Genomic DNA, 27,631 nt, shown 5'->3' on the forward strand with positions numbered 1-27,631 from the left:
GAATTCAATTTTCCATACTCTCCTACATATACATCCTTTGCTCTGTGTCTTTGCAGTTACTCCCATCAGGAGGTGTAATGTATATTCTCAGTCCTTGGATCTGAATTTTGCCACATGACATGCTTTGTCAATGGGATTCGAGCAGACTTGCTGCAAGCAGAGACTTCAAAAGATGTGTTTCTCCACCACTGCCTGTGAATGTTTCCTAGTCAACCTGCTGGGCAGTGAAAGATGCATGAATCAGAGTTCAGCACTCCAGCTCCATCTGTCACACGTCAGCCCACAGAGACAGTTATCAGATACACAGGCATGCTCAGCCGCAACCAGCAGGACCACACAGCTCAAGACTTGTACTTGTCAAAGTGTTGCCAGTCTGGACTAAAAGGTAGCATGATGTTAAAAATGTCAAAGACTCTGGGCCCCAGGAGAGATTGGTAAATTTTCTCAATGTGGCATTTTTCAAGGCCCTTTTAAGAAGTAGCCAAGGTGGAGGAGGATGTCTCAGAGAACAGTTTCAAAGAACAGTGCCATGGAAATTCAAAATCTTAGCAGTTTTATTGTAGAAGTCAGGGAGCTAATTCTAAAATTCATATGAAAGTGCAAAGGACTCAGCATTCCCATGATAATTTTGAAGAAGAGAAACACTGTGGAAGATGTGTAAGACCAGACTCATCATAAAGCTCTGGTAAGTAAGGCCTGTTGTACTGGAGAGATCCACGTGGCAGAAGAGTAAGTCTGGAAGTAGGCCCCACACATGGGCACAAGATGTTTGACAAAGCTGCCAATATAGGTCAGTGGGGAAAGGAGATGATTCTTTACAAATGGTGCTAGAGCAAGATGCAGAAGCAGAAGATATTCAGAAGAGGTGGCAAGAATACACAGAAGAACTATACAAAAAAGATCTTAGTGACCCAAATGACCAGGATGCTGTGATCGTTGACCTAGAGCCAGACATCCTGGAGTGCAAAGTCAAGTGGGCCTTAGGAAGCATCACTAAGAACAAAGCTAGTAGAGATAAAGGAATTCCAGCTGAGCTATTTCAAATCCTAAAAGATGATGCTGTGAAAGTGCTGCACTCAATATGCCAGCAAATTTGGAAAACTCAGCAGTGACCAGGCCACAGGACTGGAAGAGATCAGTTTTCATTCCAATCCCAAAGAAAGGCAATGCCAAAGAATTTTGAAACTACCATGCAATTGCACTCATTTCACATGCTAGCAAAGTAATGCTCAAACTTCTCCAAGCTAGGCTTCAGCAGTACATGAATTGAGAACTTTCAGATGTATAAGCTGGATTTAGAAAAGGAAGAGGAACCAGAGATCAAATTACCAACATCCGTTGGATCATCAACAAAGCAAGAGAGTCCAGAAAAACATCTTCTTCTGCTTTATTGACTATGCCAAAGCCTTTGACTGTGTGGATCACAACAAGCTGTGGAAAATTCTTCAAGAGATGGGAATACCAGACCACCTGACCTGCCTCCTGAGAAATCTGTATACAGGTCAAGAAGCAACAGTTAGAACTGGACATGGAACAACAGACTGGTTCCAAATTGGGAAAGGAGTATGTCGAGGCTGTATATTGTCATCCTGCTTATTTAACTTATATGCAAAGTACATCATGAGAAATGCTGGGCTGGATGAAACACAAGCTGGAATCAAGTTGCTGGCAGAAATATCAGTAACTTCAGATATGCAGATGACACCACCCTTATGGCAGAAAGTGAAGAGGAACTGAAGAGCCTCTTGAAAGTGAAAGAAGAGTGAAAAAGCTGGCTTAAAACTCAGCATTCAAAAAACTAAGATCGTGGCATCTGGTCCCATCACTTCATGGCAAATAGATGGGGAAACGATGGAAACAGTGACCGACTTTATTTTCTTGGGTTCCAAAGTCACTGCAGATGATGACTGCAGTCATGAAATTAAAAAACGCATGCTCTGTGGAAGAAAAGCTGTGACCAACCTAGGCAACATATTAAAAAGCAGAGATATTACTTTGTTGACAAAGGTCTGTCTAGTCAAAGCTATGGTTTTTCCAGTAGTCATGTATGGATGTGAGAGTAGGACTATAAAGAAAGCTGAGCACCAAAGAATTGATATTTTGAATTGTGGTGTTTTAGAAGACTTTTGAGAGACCCTTGGACTACAAGGAAATCAAACTAGTCAGTCCTAAAGGAAATTAGTCATGAATATTCATTGGAAGGACTGATGCTGAAGCTGAAGCTCCAATACTTTGACCACCTGATGGGAAGAACTAATTCATTGGAAGATACACTGGGAAATATTTTAGGCAGGAGGAGAAGGGACGACAGAGGTTGAGATGGCTGGATGGCATCACCGACTCAATGGACATGAGTTTGAGCAAGCTTCAGGAGTTGGTGATGGACAGGGAAGCCTGGCATGCTGCAATCCGTAGGGTCGCAAAGAGTCTGACACAACTGAGCAACTGAACTGAACTGAATCCTAGATGACTTCACTAATGAATTATATCAAACATTTAAAGAAGAAACAATAGGAATACTACAAAACCCAATATTACCCCAATACCACAGGCAGACAAAAATCACAGTACAGCCAATATCTTTCATAAATATACATGTAAAAATCTTAAACAAATTATTGGTAAGTTGATTCTGCTGCTGCTAAGTCACTTCAGTCGTGTCCGACTCTTTGCGACCCCACAGACGGCAGCCCACCAGGCTCCCCCGTCCCTGGGATTCTCCAGGCAAGAACACTGGAGTGGGTTGCCATTTCCTTCTCCAATGCATGAAAGTGAAAAGTGAAAGTGAAGTCGCTCAGTCGTGTCTGACTCTTAGCGACCCCATGGACTGCAGCCCACCAGGCTCCTCCATCCATGGGATTTTCCAGGCAAGAGTACTGGAGTGGGGGGCCATTGCCTTCTCCAAGTTGATTCTAATGACCTATAAAAATGATTATACACAATGACCGAAAGGAATTAATCATAGGAATGCAAAGTTCATTTAACATACCCAAATTAATACATACAGTAACCTTATTAATAAAAGGCAAAAGCCACATGAGCATAGATAATAAAAGGCATTTAAAAAAATCTGCCATCTGTTCATGATAAACTCTCAACAAACCAGGGATAAAGGAACTTTACTCATTGGTAAAGAGCATCTACAAAAATTCCACATCTAATATCATTCTTAATGATAAAAGACTAAATATTTTCCCCCTTAAGATCAGAAACAAGGCAAAGATAGTCACTTTTACCACGTTTAACATTGTATTGCAGGTTGTAGCCAGTGCGATGAGTAAAAAATTCTTACTTCCTTCTGGAAAGTTAGAATTAAAACATCTTTGTTAAAGACAAAATAACAATTGTATGAAGGAACTAATAATGTCCAAAAACTATTAAAACTAGTTTTCAGGATACAAGATAAATATACAAATGTCAAGTATATTTCAATATATTAATAATAGCAATGAACAATTTAAAACAAAATTACTAAAACAGTTCCATTCACAATAGTTTCAAAAAGAATGAAAATTTTAAGAATAAATTTATCAAAGAATGGGTAACATCTATACAACCAAACACTGTAAAATACTACAGAGCTTAAGACAATCTAAATCAATAGCGATCCACTCAATGTTCATGGATTAGAGGATTCAATATTATTAAGATGGAATTAGTTCCCAAATTTATTTATAGATTTAATGTCATCCCTATCAAAATCTCAGGAGATAAGAAACATTGAAAAACAAGCAGAAAGAGTCAGAACCAACTTAATGAGAAATACGGGAAAACAAAAGTTCACAGCAATCAAGCAAACCCTGATGCAAGAGAAAGGCAACTTCAAACTCAGGAAAGTTTTGTGGCATTTTTACTTGTCCTTTTCCTACCCCCTTCCCAGTACAGTGGCACCTTTTTACAAAAATTCATTTTATTTTGTCTTTTTAAAACATTTTTAGAGCATATTATTGTCTTGGTTTCTTCTGTACAATAATGTGAATCAGCTATAAAACTATATATCTATAGTTCATATATAGTATAGTTTATATACATAGTTGTACATATAGTTTATATAGTATAAATAAGCTCCCAGAGTTTGCTCAAATTCATATCATTGAGCCAGTGTTGCTATCTAATCATCTCATCCTCTGCCACCCCTTTTCCTTTTGCCTTCAATCTTCCCCAGCATTAGGTCTTTTCCAATGAGTTGGTGCTTCACATCAGGTGGCCAAAATATTGGAGCTTCATGTATACTATAAAATGAAAAAGAACCCCAAAAAACAAATAAAAGAAGACACAGAACAACAGAAAGCCAAAGTAGAAGAAGCAATACATAAAAGAAATTAAAAATATGATTTGAAAATCCCCAAAGCCTAAACAGAAATAATAACAAAAACAGTAACCACAACAACAGGGATGAAAGAAGAAAGCAAAACAAAATAGAACAAACACCCCAGAACCAACAATGAACTAATCAAAACATAAACATAATAAACATTTTCTTAGGGTCTCAGCTGCCACTGTCTTTGGCCACACTGTGAGTCACAGTCCACCTCAGCCTCCCTAGGAGGCACTCCAGTACTGATGAAGGCTGGTCTCAGTGTCTTTGTCCTGGAATTGCTCTCCAATCCCCACACTCCAGCTCCCAGCACCCGTGCACACCAGTGGACATGCGTCCCAGCCTGGGGTACAGGGTACAGGGCCATGGCATGGATTATCTGTGTGTTTCTCAGTCTGTTCAGACTGTCATAGATCAGCTGGTTCACCCTATGATAGCCTCAAATGCTTCCCTTCTGTCCCAACCAATTTCTCTGGATGCGGGAGTCTCTTCTTTGCTTCAGCTCCCCCACCCCTGGGTGCTGGTCCTGTCCTGCTTGCCCTCCTCCTTCTTCTCCCTTCTTCCTTTCATCCCTACCAAATCATGCATGGATCCACATGATCCTTTCTGGTTGTCAAGGACTCCTTCTGGTATTCAGTCAGTGTTCTGTGACAGTTGTTCTATCTGTAGATGTATTCCTGATGCATCTGTGGAGAGAGATGCATTCCATGTCCACCTACTTCTCCACCATCTTGGTTCCTCCACAGTGGCACCTTTGAGTAGGGAAACCCACATTCCAAGTACAGGACCCTGGTACTTGATTCCAGAAGGAGCAAAGCAGATCTTTCTTACAAATTATTGTCTGTCTGTCTGAATCTGCCTGAGGGCTACCTGAAGAACTGACATAGACACTCATCCCTGTTTCACCTAGTTCAGAATGCAGGCTGTAAAAGTGGTGGGCACTGCTCAAATGCTCTGTAAGCCAAGCGAAACAGTCTATGGAGGTCCAGGGGGAAAGATTATTGTCAAAATATCCAATAAACTGACTAAAATTTGGGAGTAACAGCTCAGGAGAATTTCTTAGAGAAATTAAAACATTCAAAAGCATCCCTGAAGACACATATATTTATTATTGGAGGCTTGTGGCAAGTTCAAACAGAATGACCTCAATAGAAAGAAAAACTATAGATTTATGAGGTAATATGCCATGAAAAGCTATAGATATGAGTTTGTATGTGAAGAAGCAAAGGAGAGACTGAATTTGCAGCAGATGACAATGAGCAAATCATTCATGACGTGAGAGCCTCAGAGACCAACTGTCCACAAAGATTCAGGGCTCTTCTTTAGACAGCAATGACAACAGCAGGAGGGCAATCTCAAAGAGATTTCCAGAGGAAACAGGGCAGCTTGCTCTGTAAGACACGAACTATGAGAAAACAGGTAAACTTATATGGTGGATTTTTAAGTGATAACTTCTGGTAAAAGAAAAAAAATACGTATCGTACCCATCTTGGACTGACTAAACAGTGCTCTGGACTTGGGCCCTGCCAGCCAGACTCAGCATTGCCCAAAGTGTGGGGTTTGGGATGGCCTCACCCTGATTCCCCTGTGTCTTCACACAGTGTGCCAATTAGGAAAACACCATTCTTTTCCTTTGAGCCTATATACCTGTTTACAAATATACTATTATATAAAATAATTTTAGAGGGCAAATATTACATCCTTTTTAAAAAATTGCTGTGATGTTGCTGTCCTTTATTTTCTTCTTTTTTCCATCCTTATCAAGATATAATTGACAAATCATATATATCTTTTTTCATGATGAGACGTCAACAGAAAGTCTTTTTTTTTAATTTATTTATTTTAATTGGAGGCTAATTACTTTACAATATTGTAGTGGTTTGCCCATACATTGACATGAATCAGCCATGGGTGTACATATATATCTTAAAGTGTAAAATGTGATAAAATAAAAACAGCCCTGTATTTGATGGAATTTAGAAGGCCACACACACACCCAGGGTAAGGCATATGCTAAGAAAAGACATGAGACAGGCCCTTGGGTTTCACAATGAGCTGATCTCTAGGTTCAGTGCAAGCCCGTCTAAGTGTTGAAAAAGTACCATAGTAGAGAGCAAAAACAAGAAGAAGAGATTTGTTTGCTTTATTGGTTTGTTTTAATTACTGGCATTGAGTAAAACATCTGTCACAGAAGTAGCTGCACAGATTCTAAGGAATGGATACATTAGTGAAGATACATGACAAGGAATACAGCCTTAGCAGAAATTTGGGAAAATCATTAAACAAGCTACTACAGCCTTTGACAGTTATAAGAAGAAAGAAAGGAAAAGGAAAACCTTGAGAGAGAGAATTTTATCTTCAGAGTTACATTAAAATACTCAATACCCAACCACACATAATATTTATTATATACTCAAAAGTATAAAACTCAATATTCCAGTTTTCAGCAACAACAAAAATCATACAGAGAAACAGAAATGTATAGCTTATTCAAGGAAACAAAACCAATGGAGAAACTGTCCCTGAGGGCTTAAAACTTTCTTAAAAATTCTCAAAGAACTAATGGAAAACATACAAAAAGAATTAAAGTAAATCAGGAAAATGACCAATAAACAAAATGAAACTATCAAAACCATACATTATTGAAAGGTGCCAAACAGAAAAGTCGGCACTGAAACGTCTAACAATTTAAATAAACTTCACTAGAAGTAGAAAACAGCAAATCTTAGCAAGCAGAAGAGAAAATTAGTTAACCTAAATATAGGACAATTGAAATTATTAAAAAACTTAAGGAACAGAAGAAAAAAAAAACTGAATAGATGCTAAAGGACCTGTGGAACAGTATAAAATCCATCACTACATGTTATTATTGGATACACAGAAGGAGAAGACAGAGAGAAAAAGGCAGAAAGGTAATAGCCTGAAACTTCCCAACTTGGTAGAAGATTTGAATCTACTAATCCAAGAAGTTTAACAAACTCCAAGTAGAATAAAATCAAAGAGGGCCCTTCTGTAGACATACTATAATTAAACTTCCAAAAACTAAAGAGAAACAGAATTTTGAAAGGAGCAAAACAGAAGCAACTTGTCCTCAATAAGAACAATAGATGCTTCTCATTAAAAACAAGAACTACTAAGACTAACTCAGAGGACAATGGGATAACACAAAGAGCTAAAATAAAAAACTGTCCACTGAGACTTCTATCTCTGGCAGCAATGTCCTTAAAAATGAGAACTTAGATATTCTCAGATAATTAAAAGATAACAGTTTGATACTATTAAATCTTCCCTAAGAGAAATGCTATAAGGAGTTCTGGTGAAAATGAAAGTACAAAGACAGTAACTCAAAACCACATGAAGAAATTTTTAAAAATCCTGGTAAAGGCAAATATTTGGGCAAGTATAAAAATCCTACTGTCATCTTTTTGGTTTGTAATTCCACTTTTTATTTTCTACAGAATTTTAAAGACAAATTCATAAAGTAATTTAAAATACATGTTTGAGGCACACAGTGTACAAAGGTGTGTACAGTTTCTGTATGCTATTGGGGTTAAACTGGTATCAGTTCAAACTAGCTTGTTATAAATGTGGAATATTAAATGTAATCTCCATGGTAAAAACAAACAAAAACGTCTGAAAATATACACATTAAATGTGAAGGGTTTAAAACAGCTCACTATAAAAAATTAAGCACAAAAGAAATCAGTAATGGAGGAAATAAGGGACAAAAAGATTTAAAACTGAAAAGAGATAGCAAATGATGGAAGTAAGTTCTTACTATAAGTAATTAGTTTAAATGTAAATGAGTTAAACTCTCCAAAGGACAGAGAGTGGCAGACTTAGTTTTGAAAAATCCAGCTCTATGCTGTCTATGAGACTCATTTTAGAGTCAAGGATACAAAAGGATGGAAAATGAAAGGATTAAAAAAAGGATATTTTACACAAATACTAATACCAAAGAAAGTGGGAAGGCTATACCACTTTCAGACAAAATAGACTTCAAGTCAAAACTGTTGTAAGAAACAAATAAAGGCATTATATATTGATAAAAGAATCATTTCATTAAGTTTTCTTTATAATTAATATAGTCATCAAACAAAATATGAAGCAAACATTGGCAGAATTGAAGTGGGGGAACAGACAGTTCCATAGTAGTAACTGTAGATCCAATACCACACTTTCAATAACATGTGGAACAAGAACATTATAAGGAAATAGAGGACTTGAACAACATTATAAACCAATTAGACCTGACAGACATTTATATAATGCTTCACCCAACAACAGTGGAATATACATTTTTCTCAAGTAGCCATGGGACAAAGTCCAGAGCAGAATATATAAGTTAGTCATGAAACAAGTCAATACATTTTAAAATATTAAAATCATGTAAACTGTGTTATCTGAACACAGTGGAATGAAGCTGTAAATCAATAACAGAAAGATAACTTTTTAAAAATTGAAATTAAACAATACATTCTGGAAAAACCAATAAGTCGAGGAAATCACAAGAGCAAATGCTTAGAGAAGAATGAATAAAAACACAGCATATGAAACTTATAAGATGCAACAAACACAGTGCTCAGAGGGGAATTTAAAAATATAACTCCTGTATTACAAAAGAAGAAAAATCTTCTATCAATAACCTAACCTTGCCCCCTTGTGAAGCTGAGAGAAAGAAAGGCATGATAAACTCAAAGCTAGCAGAGGAAAGAAGTAACAAATAGAAAGAAAAAAAGTACAATCAATCAAACTGAAGTTCCACTGAAAATATAAACAAAACTGGCAAGCCTTTAGCTAGAGTGATAAAAAAAAGAGAAGATACAAATCATCTAAATCAGAAGTCTAAATCAGAAGTGGAGGAATTTACTATTGGTCTCAGAAAAATAAAAATGAATTATAAGAGAATACTATGAGGAATTATACTTCAACAAATAAGACAACTTCAATGAAAGACAATTCCTAGAAACATGCAAATAGTCTAATCTGACAGAAGAAATAGAAAATTTCAGCAGATTCTTAACAGAAAGATTAGTTCAGTAAAAATGTTTAACAATGAAAATCTAGTACCATATGGATTCATTGGTGAATTCTATCTAACATTTAAAGAATTAACACCCTTCTTATCAAACTTCCCAAAAAGTGCAAGATAAGGGAACACTTTTTAACTCATCCTATAAAGCTGGCATTGCTGCTGTTGCTGCTGCTAAGTCGCTTCAGTCGTGTCCGACTCTGTGCGACCCCATAGATGGCAGCCCACCAGGCTCCCCCGTCTCTGGGATTCTCCAGGCAAGAACACTGGAGTGGGCTGCCATTTCCTTCTTATCCTGATACCAAATCCAAAGACATTATAAGAAAAGAAAAAAAAAGATCATATACTTGAAAGTACAGATTTCTGGGCACCTACTCCAGCTCCTCTTACTCTAGTGCTGCTCTCCGCTAATACAGTGCTGTGACTGTCAAAGAAATGCACACACAAGGAATGGAGCCATCTTGGACCCAACCTTGGGGCTCTGCTCCAGCACCTTGGGCCCTGACCCTGCTCCTCATGGGGTAATGACTGCCACTGAGGTCAGGAGAATTCCAGGCTCACACCTGGCTCTGATTTGAGCCCCTCCATCTCCAGCCATACTCCCAGCAAGGTGGTAGCCACCAGCACACCCTGCGTGACTCATGCATAATTCAGATCCAAATCCCCTACCAAAGACACTGGACACGTGCAAATTGAATAGGGATGATCTCATAAGAGGATACCCCTTTAAGATGGAAATAGATAAGTGTTTACACCTAATTTCATAGAAACAAAAAAGTTAAAATGAGAAACATAGGAATACATTTCAAATGACAACCGAGGACTAAGACCCTAGAAAAATGCTAATGAAACAGAGATAAATAATTCATCAAATGAGTTCAAAGTAACAGTAATAAGCTAAGTGAACTTGGGAAAAGAATAAACAGAGTGAGAATTTTAACAAGGAACTAGAAAATTTAAAAAGGACCAGTTAGAGCTGAAGAAAACAATAACTAAAATGAAAAATACATGAGAAGGGAATAACATCAGACTAGGTAATACAGAAGAATGTAAGATAGAACTAATGAAATCATCTAATCAGAACAGAAAAATGTTTCAATGCCATTCTCCCAAATCATCCCACCCTCTCCCTCTCATAAATTTTAATGAGGATAGTTTAAGGGACCTCTAAAATAATGTCAAGTACACTAATATTTGCATTTAGGGGTTCCAAAACAAGAAGAGAGAGAAAAGGTTAGAAAGCGAAGCTGATGAAATTACAGCTGAAAAATTCCTGAGGCTGAAGAAGGAAACATTTTTCAGGTATAGGAAGCACAGAGTCCCATATAAGATGAACCCAAAGAGATTCACACTAAGCATACCATAACTAAACTGGCAAAAGTTAAAGATAATGAGAGAATCTTAAAGGCAGCAAAAGAAATACAAATAGTCACATATAAAGGAATTCCCTATAAGGCTAAATGCGGTTGTCTCACACAAATTTTGCAAACCAGAAGGGAGTGGCATGATATATTTATTTAAAGTACTGAAAGTAAGACTTCCCTGGTGGTCCAGTGGCTAAGATTCTGCACTCTGAATGCAGGGGGCTCAGGTTCAGTCCCTGGTCAGGGAACTAGGTCCCACGTGCTGCAACCAAGACTTCTCATGCTACAACTAAGAGTTAGCATACCACGACTAAAAGATCCCACATGCCACAACCGAAGATCCCACATGCTGCAACTAAGACCTGGCACAGCCAAGTAAAAAAGTAAATTAAAACAAATATTCAAAAAAGTACTGAAAGGGAAAACCTTACAACCTAGGATAATCTACCCATCAAGGTGATCACTCAGAACTAAAGAAGAGCTGAAGACTTTTTCAGACAAGCAAAAACTAGAAGAGTTCATCGATACTAAACTGATCTTACAAGAAATGCTAAAGGGTATTTAAATGGAAAAGACTACAAGAAGTAAGAATTTATATGAAAGGGGAAAATATCCCACTAGTAAAGGCAAATATATATTAATAGCAAAGGCTGTGATCAACCACTTAAGCTAATAGGAAGGTTTAGAAACGAAATTTTTTAAATCAACTATAACGACAGAGCATGAGATGGTTGGATGGCATCACTGACTCGATGGGCATGAGTTTGAGCAAGCTCCTGGAGTTGGTGATGGACAAGGAAGCCTGGCACACCTCGGTCCATGCAGTCACAAACAGTTGGACACAACTGAGTGACTGAACTGAATTGATAACTATAATAAACAAGGAATAGACATGAAGATGTGAAAAACACAAAACACAGGTGAAAGTAGCACAAAAAAAAAAAGTTTATCTTTTAGAATGTGCTTGAATTGAATTGACTGTGAGTTTGAACCAGTAAATATAGTCATAGGTCAAAATAAACGGTAACCACAAATCAAAAACCTACAATAGACACACAAAAACTAAAGAGAAAAGAATACTAAAGAAAACCATCAAACCACAAGGGAAGAGACCAAAAAAAATAATAACAGAGAAGAACTAAAAAACAATAAAACAAGTAAGAAAATGACAAAAAGTACATACCTATCAATAATCACTTTAATTATCAATACACTAATGTTCCTATCAAAAGACAGAAAGGGGCTAATTGGATGAAAAACAAGACTCATCTATATTTAGCCTACAAGAAAGTCACTTCAGAGCTAAAGACACACAGAGACTGAAAGTGAGGGGATGGAAAAAGTTCTTCCACACAAATGGAACCAAAAAGAATGCTGGGGTGGTAGTACTGACAACAGAAAAAGAAGATTTTAAATAAAAGTCTATGACAAAAGACCAAGAAGTCTTTGACAAGAAGACCATTATACAATAAAGGGATCAATACAAGAAGAGGATATACTGTTTGTTAACATTCATACACCTAATATGTGTGTATATCAGTTGCTCAATTGTGTCTAACTCTGTGACCCCATAGACTGTAGCCCCTCAGGCTCTTCTGTCCACGGAATTATCCAGGCAAGAAAACTGGAGTAGGTACCCATTCTCTTCTCCAGGGGATCTTCCCAAACCAGGAATCGAACCTGGGTCTCCGGCATCACAGGTGGACTCTACTGTCTGAGCCACCAGGGAAGCCCATGCACCCAATATAGTACTGTGCTGTTTCTGGATGGAATGTTCTATAGATAGCCATTATGTCCATCTGGTCTAATGTGTCATTTAAAGGCCATTGTTTCTTTATTGATATCTGTCTGATTGTAACTGGGGTATTATAGTCCCCTACTATTATTTTATCATTGCCAATTTCTCCCTTTCAGTCTGTTAGTATTTGTTTTATAGATTTAGTTTAACAAATTTAAGAGGATAGAAATTATATCAAACCTCTTTTCTGACCATAAAGATATGAAACTAGAAATCAATTACAGGAAGAAAAATAGTAAAAACACAAACGCATGGAGACTAAACAACATGCAATTAAAAAGCAATGGGTAAATGAAGAAAGCAAAGGTGAAATCAGAAAATACCTCAGAACGACTAAAAATAAAAACAGTTTTTCAAGATCTATGGTATGCAGCAGAAGTAAATATAAGAGGGAAATTTATACCTGTAGAAACAAGAAAAATCTCAAACTACACATCATCTAAAGGAATTAGAAAAAGAAGAAAAACAAAACCCAAAGTCATCAGAAGAAAGGAAATAATAAAGGCCAGAATAGAAAATAATAAAATATAGACAAAAATAGAAAAGATCAATGAAACCAAGAGCTATTTCTTTGAAATGATAAAGAAAATTAATAAGTGTTTAACCAGGTTCAACAGGGAAAAAAAGAAAGAGGACCCAAATAAACAAAATGAAAGAGGAAAAATTACAAATGCTATCACAGAGATACAAAAAAATTAAAACAGAACACTATGAAAGTTATATGCCAACAAATTGGACACCCTAGGAAAAAAATGGACAATTTACAAAAAACATGCAACCTTCCAAGACTGAATCAGGAAGAAATAGAAAATCTGAAGAGACTGATCACTAGTAGCGAAACTGAATTCCCAGTGAAACTGGGAGTGAAAACTCCCAGAAGGCAAAAGTCAAAAACTGAACAGTTTCACAGCTGAAAAGTTAATACCTATTGTTCTCCAACTATTCAAAAAAATTGAAGAGGAGGAAACACTATTGAATTCATTCTACAAGGCCACCATTTTCCTTATATCAAAACCAAAGACATTATAAAAATGAAAATTACTGGACAATATCCTGATGAATATAGATACAAAAATCCTCAGTGTGTTAGCCAACTGAATTTAACAGTATATAAAACATGTCAAACCATGATCAAAAGAAATTAATTACAGGGATGCAAGGATGGTTCAATATCTGCACTTCAATCATGTCCGACTGTTTGCAACCCCATGGACTGTAGCCTGCCAGGTTCCTCTGTCCATGGGAATTCTCCAGGCAAGAATACTGGAGTAGGTTGCCATGTCCTCCTACCACATTAACAAAAGGAAGGATAAAAATCACAAGATCACCTCAACAGACACAGAAAAAGCATTTTACAAAATTCAAATTCCATTTATGATAAAAACTCCCTTCAAAGTTAGTATACAGAGGACATATCTCAATATAATAAAGGCTAGTTATGAGAAACCAACAGCTAATGCCATGCTCAATGCTGAAAAGCTGAAAGTTTCACCTCTAAAATCAGGAATAGTCTTATGGATGCCCAATCTTTCCTCTTTTGTTTGACATAGTATAGGAAGTCCTATGGAAAAGATTTAAGGCAGGAGGAGAAGGGGATGACAGAGGACGAGATGGTTGGATGGCATCACCGACTTGATGGACATGAGTTTGAGCAAGCTCGGGGAGTTGGTGATGGACAGGGAAGCCTGGCATGCTGCAGTCCATGGGGTCACAAAGAGTCTGATGCGACTGAACTGACTGACCGGAAGTCCTAGTCACAGAGGCCAACAAGAAAAAGAAATAAAAAGTATCCAAACTGGAAGGGAAGAAGTAAAACTGTCACTATTTCAGATGACATGATATATACAAAACCCTAATGTCTCTGGGGAAACAGTGTCAGACTTTATTTTTGGGGGCTCCAAAATCACTGTAGATGGTGATTGCAGCCATGAAATTAAAAGACGCTTACTCCTTGGAAGGAAAGTTATGACCAACCTAGATAGCATATTCAAAAGCAGAGACATTACTTTGCCAACAAAGGTCCATCTAGTCAAGGCTATGGTTTTGCCAGTGGTCATGTATGGATGTGAAAGTTGGACTGTGAAGAAAGCTGAGTGCCGAAGAATTGATGCTTTTGAACTGTGGTGTTGAAGAAGACTCTTGAGAGTCCCTTGGACTGCAAGGAGATCCAACCAGTCCATTCTAAAGGAGATAAGTCCTGGGTGTTCATTGGAAGTACTGTTGTTGAAGCTGAAACTCCAATCCTCTGGCCACCTCATGCGAACGGTTGACTCATTGGAAAAGACCCTAATGCTGGGAAAGATTGAAGGCAGGAGGAGAAGGGGATGACAGAGAAAGAGATGGTTGGATGGCATCACCAAGACAATGGACATGGGTTTGGGTGAAAACTGGGAGTTGGTGATGGACAGGGAGGCCTGGCATGCTGCGATTCATGGGGTCGCAAAGAGTCGGACATGACTGAGAGGCTGAACTGAACTGAAGTGAACTGAATGTAAGTTTCCATGTTACTCTCTCCATACATCTCACCCTCTCCTCCCCTCTAAAAGAATTCAGAATAATGATAGTAAAGATGATCAAAAACCTTGAAAATAGAATGGAGAACATGTAAGAATCAATTAACAAAGACCTAGTGGACGGAGGAGCCTGGTAGGCTGCAGTCCATGGGGTCGCTGAGGGTCAGACACGACTGAGCGACTTCACTTTCACTTTTCACTTTCATGCATTGGAGAAGGAAATGGCAACCCACTCCAGTGTTCTTGCCTGGAGAATCCCAGGGACGGGGGAGCCTGGTGGGCTGCCATCCATTGGGTTGCACAGAGTCAGACACAACTGAAGCGACTTAGCAGCAGCAGCAGAAGAATTAAAGAATAAACATACAAACAACACAATTACTGAAATTAAAAACACTCTAGAAGGAATCAATAGCAGAATATCTGAAGCAGAAGAATGGATCAGTGAGCTGGAAGATAAAATGGTGGAAATAACTGCTGAAGAGCAGAATAAAGTAAAAAGAATGAAAATAACTGAGGATGGCCTCAGAGATCCCTGGGACAAGATTAAACGCACCAGCATGACAGGGAACCCACAATGAGAAGAGACAGAAAAGGGGGCAGAGCACATATCTGAAGATATAATCACTGAAAAATTTCCTAACCTGGGAAAGGAAAGAGACATCAAGTCCAGGGGGCACAGAGAGTTGGCCCACAAAGGATCAACCAAAAAGGACCACACCAAGACACACTGTGATTAAAATGGCAAAAATTAAAGATAAAGAGAGAATATTGAAAGCATCAAGGGAAAAGCAACAAGGTACATACAGGGAACTCCCATAAGGTTATCAGTTGACTTTTCAGCAGAAACTCTGCAGGCCAGAAGGGAATGGCATGATTAACTTAAAGGGATGCAAAGGAAAAACCTACAACCAAGAATAATCTACCTAGCAAGGTTTTCATTCAGATTTGATGGAGAGATTGAAAGTTTTACAGATGAGAAAAAAAAAAAAAGAGTTCAGCACCACCAAACCAGCTTTACAAGAAATATTAAAGGGACTTCTCTAAATGAAAAAAAGCCACAACTAGAACATGAGAATTATGAAAGGAAGAAGCTCATTGGTAAAAGCAAATACATAGTGAAGACAGTAAATCAAACACATACAAAGCCAATAAGAAGGTTAAAAGACAAAATGCCAAAATTATATCCACAATAAGTAGTTAAGAAATACACAATCAAAAAGAAGTAAAATATATAAAAACAATAATCTTGAAGAAAGGGGAGTAAATATGCAGTGTTGTTCTATTTCCAGTTTTTTAAGGAATCTCCACACTGTTCTCCATAGTGGCTGTACTAGTTTGCATTCCCACCAACAGTGTAAGAGGGTTCCCTTTTCTCCACACCCTCTCCAGCATTTATTGTTTGTAGACTTTTGGATCGCAGCCATTCTGACTGGTGTGAAATGGTACCTCATAGTGGTTTTGATTTGCATTTCTCTGATAATGAGTGATGTTGAGCATCTTTTCATGTGTATGTTAGCCATCTGTATGTCTTCTTTGGAGAAATGTCTATTTAGTTCTTTGGCCCATTTTTTGATTGGGTCATCTATTTTTCTGGAGTTGAGCTGTAGGAGTTGCTTGTATATTTTTGAGGTTAGTTGTTTGTCAGTTGCTTCATTTGCTATTATTTTCTCCCATTCTGAAGGCTGCCTTTTCACCTTGCTAATAGTTTCCTTTGATGTGCAGAAGCTTTTAAGTTTAGTTAGGTCCCATTTGTTTATTTTTACAATAACCCTGTGTACAAGACAGCAAAAGAGACACTGATGTATAGAACAGTCTTATGGACTCTGTTGCAGAGGGAGAGGGTGGGAAGATTTGGGAGAATGGCATTGAAACATGTATAATATCATGTATGAAACGAGTTGCCAGTCCAGGTTCGATGCATGATACTGGATGCTTGGGGCTAGTGCACTGGGACGACCCAGAGGGATGGTATGTGGAGGGAGGAGGGAGGAGGGTTCAGGATGGGGAACACATGTATACCTGTGGCGGATTCATTTTGATATTTGGCAAAACTAATATAATTTGTAAAGTTTAAAAATAAAATAAAATTTAAAAAATATGCAGTGTTGTTAAAATACATTTGAAAATAAAAGATCAGCAATGTAAAATAATCATGGGTATTATAGAAGAATTATATAAACCTCATGGTAACCACAAAGAAAATCTATAACAGATATACACACAGGAAAAGAAAGGAATCTAAGCATAATGCTACATATAGTCATCAAATCATGGGGAAATAGAACAAAGGAAGAAGAAAGGAACAAAAAAGAGCTATAAAAGCAATCCCAAACCAATGAACAAAATAGCAGTAGTTAATACCTACTTTAATATAAATGAACTTAATTATCCAATCAAATGACATAAAATGGATGCAAATATAAGACCCATATATATGTTGCCTACAAAAGACTCACTTCAGATCTAAACTAACCTAAGTGCCCATTAATACATGAGTGGTTGAAGAAGATGTGGTACGTATATATAATGGAATATTAACCAGCCGCAAAAAAGAATGGAATCTTACCATTTGCAACAACATGGATGGATCTAGAGGATATTGTGCTAAATGAAATAAGTCAGACAGAAAGAGACAAATATTGTGTGTGTGTGTGTGTGTGTTAGTCATGTCTGAGTCTTTGCAACTCCATGGACTGTAGCCTGCCAGGCTCCTCTGTCCATGGAATTCTCCAGGCAAGAATACTGGAGTAGGGTGCCATTTCCATCTCCAGGGAATCTTTCCAACCCAGTGACTGAACCCAGGTATCCCACATTGCAGGCAGATTCTTTACCATCTGAGCCACCAAGGAAGCCCAAACATTGTATGATTTCACTTATTTGTGGAGTCTAAAGAAAACAAATGAACAGAACAGAGTTATAGATACAGAGAAAAAACAGGTGGTTGCCAGAGGTGAGGGGTTTGGGTAAGGAAAGTAAGGAAAGAAATGGGTGAAGAAGATTAAGAGGTACAAACTTCCAGTTGTAAAATAAATGAGTCACAGGTATGAAATGTACAGTGTGTGGAATAAAATAAAAAATTATGTAATATATTTGTATGGTGACATGTTGTAATTAGACTTATTATGGTGATAATTTTGAGCTGTAGAGAAATACCAAATCACTATGTCATGTAACCGGAACTAACTTATCAATTAGACTTCAAAGACAGACTCATAGAAAAAGAGATTAGTTTTGTGATTGCCAGTGGCAGGGGAGTGTTGAGGGAGGATGGAATTGGTTGAAGGCGGTCAAAAGTTATAAACTTCCAGCAGTTACAAGATAAATAAGTACTAGGCATGTAATGTGGGCTTCCCAGGTGGGTCAGGGGTGAACTGAGTCGTGTCTGACTCTTTGCAATCCCACGGACTGTAGCCCGTCAGGCTCCTCTGTCCATGGAATTCTCCAGGCAAGAATACTAGAGTGTGTAATCATTCCCTTCCCCAGGGGATCTTCCTGACCTAGGGATTGAACCTGGGTCTCCTACATTGCAGGCAGATCCTTTACACTGCAGATCCTTCACTTTACACTGAAGTGAAGATCCATCACTTCAGTCATGTCCAACTCTGTGCAACCCCATAGACGGCAGCCCACCAGGCTCCCCCATCCCTGGGATTCTCCAGGCAAGAACACTGGAGTAGGTTGCCATTTCCTTCTCCAATGCATGAAAGTGAAAAGTGAAAAGTGAAAGTGAAGTCGCTCAGTCGTGTCCAACTCTTATCGATCCCATGGACTGCAGCCTACCATGGGATTTTCCAGGCAAGAGTACTGGAGTGGGGTGCCATTGCCTTCTCTGTCCTTTACACTAGGGAAGCCCAATTAACTAGATAGAGGGTTTTAAAATAGTGCTTGTCAACACCAGTGTCCATGTGATAGAATGAGCTCCCTTAAATGGTCATGTCTGACTCTTTGCAACCCCATGGACTGTAGCCTGCCAGGCTCCTCCGTCCATGGGATTTTTCAGGCAAGAGTACTGGAGTGGGTTGCCATTTCCTTCTCCAGGGGATCTTCCCAAACCAGGGATCAAATCCAGGTCTCCCACATTGTAGGCAGACACTTTACCATCTGAAGCACCAGGGAAGTCCTCTCTAAATGGTGCCACCAGTGTCTAGGTCTGTGGGGTGAGCTCCAGTTGCTTCCTACCTCTCAGGGAGACTCTCCAAGATAAGTAGGTGGATCTGACCCAGGCTCCTTTTAAATTACTACTCTGCTCTAGGTCCTGGAGCATGTGAAATTTTATATGGGCCTTTTAAGGGTGGAGTCTTTATTTCTCACAGCTTTCTGGGTGTCCCAAAAGTAAGGCCTGTTGGCCTCCAAAACCAAATATTCCTGGTATAGGACCCCAGGACAGGGGAGCCCAATGTGAGGTTCAGACCCTTTATTCCTTGGGGAGAAGCTCCATATTTATCATTATCCTCCTATTTGTGGGTCATCCACCCAAGCGTATAGGTCTTAACTATACTATGATTTTGCCCTTCCTACCCATGGTTCCCATCTTTAGTTGTAGAAAATCTTCTCTGGTGGATTCCAGTCTTTCTCATCAATATTTGTTTTATCAATGACTGTAATTTATATGTTCCAGTGAGAGAAGGTGTACTCTGCCATCTTGGCTTTATCTCCTTAATTCCAGTCTCTGTCTTTTGATTTGAGAGTTCAACCATTTACATTCAAAGTAATTATTGGTAAGGAGCAACTTGCTTCTGTCATTTTACTACTTACTTTCTACATGCCTTATAGCTTCCTCCTTGCCTCATTTTCTTGCATTCCTGTCTTCTTTGCATTTAGTTGAGTTTTTGCAGTGAAATATTTAAATTCCCTTTTAATTTCCTTTCATGTTTACCATGGGGATTACATTTAACATTCTAAAGTTTTAACATTCTAATTTGAATTTATATCAGTTTAACTTCAATAAGAGTTTTTTTAATTAAGTAAAGCAGATGTTAAACTTTCTTAAACTGATATAAGATATCAATTTGAAATCTCCAAATCAAGTCACAGATGCAATAGTAAGCTATTAGAAGCATTTCAATTAAAATAAAAAACAAGAAAAAGAGACCTAGCAACATTTCTACTAGAGGTTCTAGTCATTGCAATAAGACAAGAAAAATTAATTAAGGATAAGATATAGAAAAGGAAGTGATTAAACAAGCTTTATCTGAAGAAAATATATTAAAAAATCTAGAACAATTAAATAATCAACTGACAAACTATTAAAAATTAGTCCTATATGGTGGGTGGAAATATTACCAATACACAGAAATCAACAGCTGTGTCTGATTAGCAAATGCAATTAAAAATAATCTTTTATATAACTGTAGAAATCCTGAAATACAAAGATTTGAACCTAGAAAGAAAGTACAAGGCCTTTATAGATAACTAGAATAACTACTATGTTTTTTCATAGGTTAAAAAAGATTATAAATTGAATTTAAAATTTTAAGAACAACTATGCTGGAAATTTGTGCTCTTGGTATACAAAATATAAGTTTCACACTCAAAGTAGATGTAACTACTTCTCTGTATACAACAAAGCCAGCCAGGAATAAAGCACAACTCCACACTGACAGAAACATATAGTGATTGATGTATAAAGATTCCAGTCCTCAGATACTTACAACCCCTTAATGGACAGAACATTCTCTCTGGTAATGTTATAAAGCCATCATCCCTTCCACAAGCTCCAATAAAGGGTTCCACCCTGCACTTTGTTTTCTTACCTTTTCGGGAGATGGATCCCCATCCTGTAGCCCAGCAAGAAAGGTTCCAAAGAGTCAAGTCTGGGGGTGCAATACAGATGGGAAGCACAGAGTCAGAAAAAACAATGCGGGTTTTCAGCTGCACCAGAGCGATGTCACCTCCAACAGGATGATACAATTCATATGTGGGGTGTATGATCACCCTATTCACCTCAAACCACTGTGTGTGATTGCCTGCAACATTGAGGTCCACAAGACCCACATACATATCAAAGGCCTCAGTGTTCCTATTCCTGTAGAGACAGAGAACAAAGGTACAGTGGTTCAAGCACCTGACCCATGGGAAGAGGAGCTTCCATGAGCTCACAGGCCCATGGAGTCCTGGAACATGGGGGCCTGGGTATCCAAGCTCTCAGCCAGGATGTGGGAAGTGAGCCGTTCCAGCACAGTAGGGACCTGACTGGCAGAACTGCTCCCAAAGAAGTCCTGACCTGAGTACATGGAGGATTCAAGGACTCACCACTATCTGCTGGATGGTGAGTTTGTCAGACGTACAGTGAGCTGCCAATGAGGATAAGTCTTTCATCAGTTCTCACCTTATCATCCTAAGATATGACTCCTCACCTCACCTCTCATCCTATTATTTTGTTCCACACCTATCTGGAAGAGCTGATGGCCCTAAAAGAGTCCTCAGTCCTGTGCAAGAAGCTGTAGTGAATGGAGCTGTGTGCTGGGTCCAACTCTCTCCCTAACTCCAAGAAGTCCCAGTCGTATGTGGTTCATCTTGCAGCCCTAGGCCTCCATGGGAAGGGTACCCGTCACCGCCCACTCACCTGTCAAAGCAGTGGGCAGCCGACAGGATCCAGTACTCATCAATGATGGACCCACCACAGATGTGGAAACCTACAAAGTGCACACTGGCCTGCCACGGCCACTTTCCCTCAAGGGCATCCACGCCTCCCAGTATCTTCCCTTGCACATGACGCTGGCCACAGGCTGAAGGAAGAATGACAAAGGGTGTGAGTAGCAGCAGCACCAGGGTGGGCCTGGCCACGTGCAAAGTGAAGGGAGGGAGAGTAGGAGGCCTGGAAAAAGGAAAGGAACGCGGAAAGCTGGGTCTCCACCCTTGGGAGTCGGAAGCCCGGGATTCACCGGATTCACTGCCAGGACCACCACCAACCTGGGCTTGGAGAGGTCCTACCCACATCACGGCTAAACGCGACCTCCTCACTAGCAGGGTGCCTGTGGGCTGTGGCTTCAACCTGGGTGGGAGGCAGGAGAAACAGGAGCAGGAAGAGGCTCGGGGTCGTGGGCCAGGACTCTACAGGCCCAGGGTGAGGGCCAGTCAGTGCGGCGGCCATGTGGGCGTGTCTCAAGGACGTCAGGGCTGGCGCGCACAAGCTGTGACGCCATAAACACGCGACAGTGCCCAGGCACACGATAGTACGAAGCTGCCACAGCACAAACACCAGCTGTCTCGCTCCTCAGCCGGGAGCCAGCTCTCAGTGGTCCCCCCTCCACACCCCACCTCCCCCACCCCCACCATGGCTGGCTCTCTGTGGTTTCACTCCCTGGAGGGTGCTCAGTTAGACTCTGGGTGGTCTTGCTCCCTGGATGGTGGTGGTCTCTCTCCCTACTTAGCTGCCTGGCTGTTGGTTGATGCAATGGGAATAGTTTCATCCTGAGTCTCCCAACATCCAGCCAGCAAGCTTAGATTTGGTCACGTCTCAGTTGCAGCATTTCAGAAATGTACAAGCACTTTTCACACCTCTACTTGATCGTATTTGCTAATGTACCATTGAATAAAGCAAGTTATACAGATGTTGGGGAAAAAAGGGTTGGAAAAATGCACTATAGTATTTAAGCCCCCTCTCTGGAAACTTCAGAACTCTGTTGTTGTGACAATACATACACAAATGAACAGGACTATATTCCAACAAACTGTATTTACAGACACTGAAATTGGAATTTTACTTAATTTTTGCATCTCATAAAATATTTTCTTGTTTTAACCCCAAGCAATAAAAGTGTATAAACTGTTCTTAGTTAAGAATGTACAAATGTACATTAGTTCAGATGTACAGAAGTAGGTAGTTTGCCAACCTCTGCTCTGTTTCTTATATTTCTTTTTTTATTTTTTATAGCAGTTTTAGGTTCACAGCCAAAGTAGACAGAAGGTACAGAGGTTGTTAATGGGGAGTCAATGCATGTATCAGCATATAAGGTATTGCGAAATCTCTGTACACTCTATTTCTTGATATTAATCCCTTGTCTTTATATGTATTGCCAGAAATTTCTATTTTTTCAGTGTTTCTTGTTCTTTAATATGTTTCAAGTGTGTTCATAATTGTTCAATGGAGAACTTTTATAATGGCTTCTTTAAAATCCTTGCCCAGTAATTCAATAGCTATGTGAGCTTGATGTTGGTGCTCATTAATAGTCTTTTCTTTTTTTAAATTTATTTATTTTAATTGGACACTAATTACTTTACAATATTGTAATGGTTTTTGCCATACATTGACATGAATCAGCCATGGGTGTACATGTGTTCCCCATCCTGACCCCTCCTCCCACCTCCCTCCCCATCCCATCACCCTGGGTCTTCCCAGTGCACCAGCCCTGAGTACCCTGTCTCATGCATCGAACCTGGGCTGGCAATCTGTTTCACATATGATAATATACATGTTTCAATGCTATTCTCTCAAATCATCCCACCCTTGCCTTCTCCCACAGAGTCCAAAAGACAGTTCTTTACATCTGTGTCTCTTTTGCTGTCTTGCATATAGGGTTATCATTACCATCTTTCTAAATTCCATATATATCCATTAATATACTGTATTGGTGTTTTTCTTTCTGACTTACTTCACTCTGTATAATAGGCTCCAGTTTCATCCACCTCATTAGAACTGATTCAAATGCATTCTTTTTAATGGCTGAGTAATATTCCATTGTCTATATGTACCACAGCTTTCTTATCCATTCATCTGCCAATGGACATCTAGGTTGCTTCCATGTCCTGGCTATTATAAACAGTGCTGCAATGAACATTGGCGTACACGTGTCTCTTTCAGTTCTGGTTTCCTTGGTGTGTATGCCCAGCAGTGGGATTGCTGGATCATATGGCAGTTCTATTTCCAGTTTTTTAAGGAATCTCCACACTGTTCTCCATAGTGGCTATACTAGTTTGCATTCTCACCAACAGTGTAAGAGGGTTCCCTTTTCTCCACACCCTCTCCAGCATTTATTGTTTGTAGTCTTTGGATAGTAGCCATTCTGACCAGCTAATAGTCTTTTCTTATTGGAATTGAGAGTTTACTAGTTCTTAGTGTGACAAGGGCTTCCCTGGCGGCACAGATGGTAAAACGTCTGCCTGCAATGCGGGAGACCTGGGTTCAATCCCTGGGTTGGGAGATCCCCTGGAGAAGGAAATGGCAACACACTCCAGTATTCTTGCCTGGAAAATCCAATGGAGAGAGGAGCCCTGTAGGCTACAGTCCATGGGGTTGCAGAGAGTCAGACACAACTGAGTGACTTCAATAGTGTGACAAATAATTTTGGACTGTGTCCTATGCATTTTGAGTATTACTCACGAGATGCTGGTTTCCACTTAAATCTTCTATTTTAGCAGGTTGAAAATCTGTTTAGGTCCAGAATGCACATCCTGGCTCACTCTGGTGAACTGTGGTTCCAACAGCAGTATATCAAGTTTCTGCAGGGCTATTCTTGTTTGTCCCCTTGCATGCTTCCAAGATGATGGGATCCCACCTCATAGTCTTCTCAGTGCTGGCTTGAGATGGGGAAGGGTGTTACCTCCTACTGCAGGTGAGGAGAGAAGACAGGCTCTACAATGTGTCTGACTTGCATGTCCTATCCTTCCTGCAAGGGGTTGTGAAGTCAGAGATCATTAGTTCTCAATCAGAGGTGATATTCCAAGAGCACATTTGGTAATATCTGTATATATTTTTGATTATAGGAATTGGGGGAATGTGCTATTGGCATCTGGTGGGTTATACAGGGATACTGCTGTACATCCTATAGTGCATAGTATATCCTTCCAGAGAAAAGGCTTTCCAGCCCCAAATGCTGGGTATGAGATGTCTTGGCTCACAGGTTTCATGAGGACCACCTTACTAAAGGGAAAAGAGGTTGGAACATAGCCTCTTACCAATGAATTCAGTGTCTGCAATGCCTGTTTGGGAATTGCAGCTCTCCTCATGTTTGCCACAAGAACAGAGTGGTAAAAAGGTTTTTGTCATGGTAAGCAAAACTTTTCTGGACCTTTGGCTTTTCTTAAGGCATGTGTATGTGTGTGATTTCTAGATTGGTATTTCCAGATTCCAGTCCCCAACCTCAAGTTGGATGCATGGGAGGAAACAAAACCCCAGGAAACTCCCCACTGGGTTGTTATTTGAGTCCTTAGGTCCCTAGCTAATTTGCCTCCTTTTGTCCACCTTTCAGAATCTAATGGTAAGTGGCTTGTGGCATTGTGGTCACTTGGAGGAATAAAGTGAAATGTATTCATTTTTTCTAAATTTTAAAGAACTTGAAATCCTTAATGACTTTTGTTTTCTTCTCCCAGCTGCGTTTGTTTCCTATAAATTGCTGTTTTCAACTTGATTGATTTGATGCTTATTTTCTGTGTTTAGAGACTTTCCTTGGATGTCTGGTCTTCTATTTGAAATTATGAGTGTTGGAATAAAAAATGATTGGAAACTCTGGGATGTGGACCTAGCTTGTTTGCTTTGAACTTCCTAGGGAGAGAACTGGATGAGTCATGGGAGAGATGCTGATGTCAGTATCTTTAGGACATCTTTCTTGGGCTTGTTAGCTTCTCCAGAGGACCCCAAACTCCTTCTTGAATGGTGGGAGTCTTACTTCAGGGTTCTGGCAGCTCAGGTCAAAGGGGGCATACTCTTCATTAAGTAAGCCATCTCCTAATCCTCCAATTTTGGCATCTAAGGGCCCTGAACTGCCCTGAGACTCCTCAATGTGAATTACTTGTTTTACTCCCAGCAGAAAACAAAACCAGATTTTTGCAATAGTCAGTAAGGTATACTAGCCTAGAGATATGGAATAGGGAGATTTAGGGATACAACTGTCTAAAACAGCTTTCCCTCCAATATTCTTTCCTTCCTAGTCAGGTCTAGACACACTGTTTCTTTTTGAGAATTCTGTGTTATAGACCATTATGTTTTTGCCTTTCTTCATAGGCCACTCAATACTTTAAGGTAAATTACTATGTATAGATCCGCCATCCACTTGTCAAAACCTTTTTGATTAAGATATAATATATAAATAGTAAATTGAATCCAATCATGTAAGTCTTGACAAATAAATACAATCCTGTTACCACCACCACCAAGTTGTAAATTCCTTTGTACCCCTCATCCCTACCACCAGTTTCCCTGTGTACCTTTATTGTCAAGCCTTCCTTTTCCCCCAGCCCCTCTAAACCACTAAGCTACTTTTCCATCCCCATAGTTTGGCCTTCTCTAGAATATCATATATGTAGGCTTTCAAGTCTGACTTCCTCTACTTAACATAATGCATTTGAGATTTATCTGTATGATGGCTAGTAAAATCACTGAATCTAGAATTTTCTTTTCTGAAGGGTTTTTAACTGTGAATTCAATTTCTGTAATACATGTAGGACTATTCAGGTGGTTTGCTTCTTCTTGAATGAGTTTTGGTACTTTTTATCTTTTAAGGAAGCTGTCCGTTTCACTTGAATTATTGAATTTATGGCTGTAAAGTTAGTAAACATTTCCTTATTATTCCTTCAATGCCCATAGTAATCACTCATCTTTGTTCCTGATATTGGTATCTTCTAACACATTTTTATTTTATTTTATTTGGCTCTGCTGCACAGCCTGTGGGATCTTAGCTTCCTGACCAGGGATTGAACCCAGGCTTCGTCAGTGAAAGTGCCTAGTCCTAACCACTGGAGCACCCGGAAATTCCTTAATGTTATTATATGCAGGCTATTTGGTTTTTGTATTCTACTTTACTGAATATTCTTTCAGTTTGTGATAGTTTCACATTGGCACTTTTTTTTGTTATTGAGTTGTAAGAGTGCTTTATAAATTTCTGATACAAGTCTCATCAGATATATGAGAGATATATCTATCAGATATACAGATATATATATGGTTTGCAAATATCTTCTCACAGTAGGTGGGCTGTGTTTTCCCTGTCTTGAACATGCTTTATGACACACTAAGATTTTAGTTTTAAAGAAGTCCAACGTCTCTATTTTCTTTTCCCATTTGTGCTTTTTGTGTCATATCTAATAAACCATTGCTTAAACTAATGTCATAAAGATTTATTCCTATGTTTTCTTCAGTCAGTTCAGCTCAGTTGCTCAGTCGTGTCCAACTCTTTGCAGCCTCATGAACCACAGCATGCCAGGCCTCCCTGTCCATCACCAACTCCTGGGGTTGACTCAAACTCACGTCCACTGAGTCGGTGATGCCATCCAACCATCTCATCCTCTGTCGTCCCCTTCTCCTCCTGCCTTCAATCTTTCCCAACATCAGAGTCTTTTCAAATGAGTCAGCTCTTTGCATCAGGTGGCCAAAATATTGGAGTTTCAGCATCAACATCAGTCCTTCCAATGAACACCCAGGACTGATTTCCTTTATGATGGACTGATTGGATCTCCTTGCAGTCCAAGGGACTCTCGAGAGTCTTCTCCAACACCACAGTTCAAAAGCATCAATTCTTCAGCACTCAACTTTCTTTATAGTCCAATTCTCACATCCATACATGACCACTGGAAAAACCATAGCCTTGACTAGATGGACCTCTGTTGGCAAAGTAGTGTCTCTGCTTTTTAATATGCTATCTAGGTTGGTCATAACTTTTCTTCCAAGGA

At 39.3% G+C, this 27,631-nt stretch overlaps 2 protein-coding genes across 2 annotated transcripts in view; one reads left to right on the forward strand and one right to left on the reverse strand.

Moving 5' to 3' along the window:
- Window positions 1-11,776, forward strand: part of LOC104969038 (uncharacterized) — a 77,213-nt gene extending 65,437 nt beyond the window's left edge. Inside the window, exon 5 of the transcript XR_009495397.1 lies at window positions 57-11,776. The gene's annotated coding sequence lies outside the window, so the exon portion shown is untranslated. The remainder of the gene's footprint in view (window positions 1-56) is intronic.
- The window catches only part of PRSS38 (serine protease 38), a 32,035-nt gene extending 9,765 nt beyond the window's left edge, over window positions 1-22,270 (reverse strand). Inside the window, exons 1-3 of the mRNA XM_002688511.6 lie at window positions 21,938-22,270; window positions 21,591-21,753; window positions 20,779-21,050 (exon numbers count right to left, since the gene is read on the reverse strand). Of these exons, the coding sequence (XP_002688557.2) occupies window positions 20,779-21,050; window positions 21,591-21,753; window positions 21,938-22,118 (616 nt within the window). The 5' untranslated portion in view covers window positions 22,119-22,270. The remainder of the gene's footprint in view (window positions 1-20,778; window positions 21,051-21,590; window positions 21,754-21,937) is intronic.
- Between the last annotated feature and the right edge of the window lie 5,361 nt (window positions 22,271-27,631).

Source organism: Bos taurus, chromosome 7, assembly GCF_002263795.3.
Source record: "Bos taurus isolate L1 Dominette 01449 registration number 42190680 breed Hereford chromosome 7, ARS-UCD2.0, whole genome shotgun sequence".
NCBI classification, from domain to species: Eukaryota; Metazoa; Chordata; class Mammalia; order Artiodactyla; family Bovidae; genus Bos; species Bos taurus.